Source organism: Xyrauchen texanus, chromosome 21 (genome assembly GCF_025860055.1).
Source record: "Xyrauchen texanus isolate HMW12.3.18 chromosome 21, RBS_HiC_50CHRs, whole genome shotgun sequence".
NCBI lineage: Eukaryota > Metazoa > Chordata > Actinopteri > Cypriniformes > Catostomidae > Xyrauchen > Xyrauchen texanus.
In genome coordinates, this window is record NC_068296.1 from 14,462,993 (window position 1) to 14,469,106 (window position 6,114).

The 6,114-nt window shown below is 39.1% G+C and overlaps 1 protein-coding gene across 1 annotated transcript; it reads left to right on the plus strand.

The window, feature by feature from the left end:
- The first annotated feature begins 340 nt into the window (after positions 1 to 340).
- On the plus strand, positions 341 to 4,005 carry LOC127661198 (extracellular calcium-sensing receptor-like). The gene is made up of 6 exons (XM_052151806.1): positions 341 to 561; positions 865 to 1,156; positions 1,386 to 2,213; positions 2,318 to 2,545; positions 2,859 to 2,982; positions 3,092 to 4,005. Exons 1-6 carry the CDS (start codon positions 341 to 343, stop codon positions 4,003 to 4,005), a joined length of 2,607 nt encoding a protein of 868 aa, XP_052007766.1.
- Positions 4,006 to 6,114: the final 2,109 nt, after the last annotated feature.

The following is a 6,114-nucleotide window of genomic DNA, read 5'->3' on the forward strand; positions in this document are numbered from 1 at the left end:
GTTTAATTTCTGGTTTCAGAACAACTTTAACAGAACTATTTTATCCATATGATTAATAGTCACTAATAAGAAAACTTTTCAGAGTGTGTATTTGACAGATACATACATCACTGTTTTTAAGACAAATCCTTTAGCCCCCATGGTCAGTGTGTAGTGAGAGCTGAACCCTAACCCATCAATAATATTTCAAAACGCAATGATAAATGAACCCAAAATGACGTATTCATTCCCAAGGAGGTTCATGTAGCACCTCCTGCTCCATAGTAAAAAAAATTGTGCTCATTCCTTATAATAAATGATGGCACTGAGAGGGTGAGTGGGTCATACAAAAGCAAGAGAGATGTGGATCACTCTAAACATCTGCCTGTATCTGTCCTTTACCTGTATCTCTGTGGCTTTCATCCCCAGCTCAAACTCCTGTCAGCTCCAAGGGAAATTCAAGTTGAACGGGATGTACCAGGATGGAGATTTTCTCATTGGGGGCTTGTTTGAGGTTCAGCATCTCAAAGTGTTCCCAGAACTGAACTTCAAAGCGGAGCCAGAACTACCAGACTGTGAGGAGTGAGTCTTGACAGAACAGGATGAGAACTGCTATTATGAATGAAGAGTCTAAAATAAGATTTCAAGAAAATTATTACAATAGGAGGATGATAGAGCTAGTTCACAATATATATATATATATATATATATATATATATATATATATATATATATATATATATATATATATATATATATATATAATTGATTATTTGTACTCTGTAATTACTTAAATTGTTAATATGCTGAACTGATATTGTGCTGATATCATGACAACGATGAATTTAAGACCCAGTCATAGAATTCTTTTGTTGCTTTTTCTAGATTCTATTTGGCAAGCTTCCAGCAGGCACAGACCATGGTTTTTGCCATAAATGAGATCAATAATAATCACAGCCTGCTGCCTAACATCACACTTGGTTACCAAATCTATGACAACTGTTTAAGGCTTGGAGTGGCATTCAGGGCTGCAATAGATCTTATTAGTGGGACAGAAGAGTCCTTCTCCAACCTCAACTGCACTGGCCCACCCCCAGTGATTGGAATCATAGGAGATCCAGGTTCCACACAGTCTATTGCTATTTCCAGTGTCCTGGGGCTGTTTCGAGTGCCTATTGTAAGATCTATATTTTCCATAAAAATTACATTTCTAAATAATGGTTTGTAAATAATTGGAAACTTGTTATTTAAAGTTATTATTGTGTTATTGCTTTGTTTTACTACCTAAACAGGCAGTGTAAAATTACTAGTGTAGCCAAGACTTACTTGCCTTCCTTTGTTCTCACTATTTCTCTCTCTATTTCTCTCTCTCCTCCCATTCTTTGTTTCTGCTACTTTAAATTTAGGTGAGTTACTATGCCACGTGCTCCTGTTTGAGTGACAGGAATAAGTATCCTTCCTTCTTCAGAACAATTCCCAGTGATGCCTTCCAGGTGCGGGCTATGATCCAGATCTTGAAGCATTTTGGATGGACCTGGGTTGGCCTGCTCTACAGTGATGATGACTACGGCATCTATGCCGCTCAGTCCTTCCACCAAGAGATGCAGGTGTTTGGAGGGTGTGTTGCCTTCTCTGAGATATTGCCTTATGATAACAATCACAGAGATATTCAACGGATAGTAGAGGTTATTCAGACCTCTACAGCCAGGGTAGTTGTGGCATTCTCAACCGATCTGTTATCACTGATGGATGAGTTGTTGTTGCAAAATGTGACTGGCAAGCAGTGGATCGCAAGTGAGGCTTGGACCACCACACCTGTTCTGCACACTCCACATTATCTGCCCCTACTGGGGGGCACGCTGGGCATTGCCATCCGTCGTGGAGAGATTCAGGGACTTTGTTACTTTCTGTTACACCTCCATCCTGACAACAATCCAAAAAACAGTATGAAAAAAATATTCTGGGAGAACATGTTTGGGTGCAAATTTGATGTTAGAGGTAAAAAGGTAGAACAAGAGCAAGAACAAGGGAGAAAGGTGTGTACAGGGCAAGAGGATCTGAGCAGCACAGACACATCTTACAATGATGTGTCAGAGCTGAGGGCCTCCTATAATGTGTATAAGGCAGTATATGCCCTGGCACATGCCCTCCATGATCTGATGCAGTGTGAGGAGGGGAGAGGGCCATTCAGTGGGAACAGCTGTGCCAACATAAACAAACTACAGCCCTGGCAGGTAAGACAAATGGGTACAGAAATAATAGTTTTCAGTTACATTGCAAATTCTTACAAATTACACTAAATAATATATAACATATCTCCTGTCTGTAACCTGAGCAGATAGTCCATTACCTACAAAAAGTGAACTTCACTACAGGTTTTGGGGATCATGTGTCATTTGATAAGAATGGCGATGCCCTAGCCATCTATGATGTGATGAACTGGCAGCCGAGCTCTGACGGGTCGATCATTGTTCGTACAGTTGGTGTGGTAGATGAAGGGGCGGCAACAGGGAAGGTGCTCACACTGGATGAGGATGCATTATACTGGAACTTTGAGACAAAGAATGTAATTAAAAATTAATGTTCCTTGGTGACGATGTATAGTTAGAGCACTTAAAGCACTTTTATTTAAAAATAATAATAATAATATATGTAACATCCAATTACCTCATGAGTACAAATAAATAAAGTATTTTGCAGTGTTAAAAGCCAGATTACTAAGCCTGGTCGACACTTCGCTGAAACTGTCTCAGACAAAAACATGAATATATATAAAGATCATTTGAAATATTATAAAAAATTAACACATTTAAGTATATGTTAAAACACCCATAAATATAACTATTTTAATGAGTGATAACACATGTTGTCCCCATCAGCCCCCGCGGTCTGTGTGTAGTGAGAGCTGCCCTCCAGGCACCAGACGAGCTATGAGGAAGGGCCTTCCTGTTTGCTGTTTTGACTGCCTGCCATGTGCAGATGGAGAGATTTCTTATACAACAGGTGGGGAGATTCATTGTCTACAAATTAAACTACTGTATATGAACAGGATTATTGGGTAATGTTCACTACCATTATACTTTAACTATGTTCTCTTTTTCTGCTTTCACAGATTCAACAGAATGTGTGATGTGTCCAAATGAGTTTTGGTCCAGTCCAGAAAATGATCGTTGTGTTCCCAAAGAAGTGGAGTTTCTGTCCTACAAGGATCCACTAGGCATCTCCCTGACCACAGCTTCTCTTTTAGGCACTAGTTTCTGTGCTCTTGTGATGGTTATCTTTGCACATCACCGCAACACTCCAGTGGTGCGTGCCAACAATTCAGAGCTCAGCTTCCTGCTGCTGTGTTCACTTAAACTGTGTTTTCTGTGTGTGCTGCTGTACATTGGCCAACCACAGTTGTGGACATGTCAGTTAAGACATGCTGTGTTTGGTATTAGCTTTGTCCTGTGCATCTCCAGCATCCTGGTCAAGACTATGGTGGTAATAGCTGTGTTCAAGTCATCTCGACCTGAGGGTAAAGCTACCTTAAAATGGTTTGGGGCAGCCCAGCAAAGAGGCACAATTGTGGCTCTAACTACTACACAGGTAGCAATATGTACAGTCTGGCTGTCAACTGCATCCCCAACACCCCATAAAAATAGCCAGTATATCAGCTCCAAAATAGTATATGAGTGTGCTATTGGCTCAGTGGCTGGGTTTTGTTTGCTGTTGGGCTACATTTGTCTCCTAGCAGCAGTAAGCTTCATGTTAGCATTCATGGCAAGGAAACTTCCAGATCATTTTAATGAAGCAAAGTTCATTACCTTTAGTATGTTGATCTTCTGTGCTGTGTGGATTACATTCATCCCAGCATATGTCAGCTCACCAGGGAAATATTCAGTGGCTGTGGAGATTTTTGCCATTCTAGCTTCCAGTTTTGGATTACTGTTGGCCATATTTGCACCAAAGTGCTACATAATTATATTACACCCAGAAAGAAACACTAAAAAGGCCATCATGGGTCGAGTAACACAAAAGATTTAGTTTTACTTGTTGACTATAAGAATCCTGTTGAACATGTGTGCTTAAAAAATCATAAAATATTGACTTGCTTCAAATGTTAATAAATCATAAAATATCAACTTGTTCAAATGTATTTTTAAAATGTATTTATGCTCTCACAAGTTTTTATTAGGTTGTTTTGACAAGTTTTGAATTGTAACAGTGTAGAAATGGTTGTAATGTTTTAGAAAGATTTATTAATTTTAAATGGAAACATAAGGTACCATAGATTTTTATTTGGAAATTACACTTTTCTTTCTCTGTCCATGAGAATAATAAAATCAATAATGGTGAAATGTGTGCCCTATACTGTATATCATATATAGAATACAGATTAATTATGATTGTTTTTATTTAGCTGTACCACTGTGTGTTTAAAAGTACAATAAACTGTATGTATGGATTTCAGTGTTAAGTAGCACTGAAGAAAGAAGCTGTGGGGAGTGCACAGAGCTATAGTAATCAGCACCAGATGTACAGGATGGGCCACATATGCATTACAAACAACCAATGCATGACTGCCATCTAGATGATGTCCTGTGTAACACATTGCCCACCACAACATATCAGACTTTTGATGGAATTATAAGTGACACATCAGCTCAGGTTTCTTAGTCCAGTATCAATCAATAAATGTAATCCATTTTCCCAAAAAGGAAAAAAGCTTAATAAACACACTAAATATTTTTTTATTTGAAATCTAATCATGCAAAAATGTTTCTGTGAGGGTTTTTGGATTAGGACTAGGTTTAGGGTTTGGGGATGGAAAATATAATTAGCTTATTATAAAAATGTGAAGTGGAAAGTACCCACCATGATAGATAAACAAACATGCGGGTGTTTTTGTGTATGTGTGCACATACTAGTGTTCCAAATCTGACGAAAAACCCATTTGAGGACAAGAACTCATCTGGAACATCCTCATTGGTACATAATTTTTTTTTTATATATATATTATTATTATTCTAAAAATAAAAGAGTTAGGTTTAGAGTGTGGGTTAGGGTTAGTCTATAGTAAATGTTACTAGATAGGTACATTTTCTAGGTACAGAAAATGTAAGTGGTTCTTGTCATGTCAAAACTCTGTGCCTTAATGTCACACCAAGAGCCTTGGTACACCCCCAGGTCAAAAAACCCACTCCCATGCTTCTATGATGCTTTAGTGTGGAAATATTGTGTTGTGGGTTGTTGCTAGGGCATTGCTAGGGTTTCACATACTTACCTTTCCACACTTCAACTTCCTAACTGTCGCAAGTGAAAAGAGGCCACCCCCAAGTCTCTACGGTTTTCTGTTGTAGAGATATGAGCCCTCTGCCCTCTTTTCAATGTTAAGTGTGTGTGCCTTCTTGCCTGTTTTTTCACCCACCGGGTGTACATTGTATGCCCAATTGCTTATGAAAGTCATACCACACCTCTACTCATGCAGGACAAGTTATGCACCAAAATTTTGGCAGAAAAAAAGGAATTGGTTTAGGGATTTTGGAAAATCCTTAAACAAAGGTGAGAGCAATAGAAACAGTTGTGACTTGCTAAATCAAGCACCACTAAATAGCGTTAAATTAAAACAATAGACATTGTACGTGCACGCATGCATGTGTGTGTGTGTATGCGTGTGTGTGTATGTGTGTTGTACAGCTGTCTGTGTTTTTGTGACTATGAAAGCGAACAACAAAATAATTTATCAACCCAAGCTGCCTACATCAACATATTTCAAAATACAGTGATAAATGTGGCCAAAATGACGTATTCATTCCCAAGGAGGTTCATGTAGCACCTCCTGCTCCATAGTAAAAAAAATGGTGCACAGTACTTATAATAAATTATGGCATTGAGAGGGTGAGTGGGTCATACAGCGTTAAAGCAAGAGAGATGTGGATCTCTCTAAACATCTGCCTGTATCTGTCCTTTACCTGTATCTCTGTGGCTTTCATCCCCAGCTCAAACTCCTGTCAGCTCCAGGGACACTTCAAGTTGAACGGGATGTACCAGGACGGAGACTTCATCATTGGGGGCTTGTTTGAGGTTCAGCATCTCAAAGTGTTCCCAGAATTGAACTTCAAAGCAGAGCCGGAACAGCCCCAGTGTGAGGAG

Bases quoted from the DNA above. Each gene is read 5' to 3' on its own strand.
- LOC127661198 (XM_052151806.1), top strand. From the start codon at position 341: ATGTGGATCACTCTAAACATCTGCCTGTATCTGTCCTTTACCTGTATC. The intron at 2,214-2,317 runs GTAAGACAAATG...TAACCTGAGCAG, and splicing joins ACAAACTACAGCCCTGGCAG to ATAGTCCATTACCTACAAAA. The intron at 2,983-3,091 runs GTGGGGAGATTC...CTGCTTTCACAG, and splicing joins AGAGATTTCTTATACAACAG to ATTCAACAGAATGTGTGATG.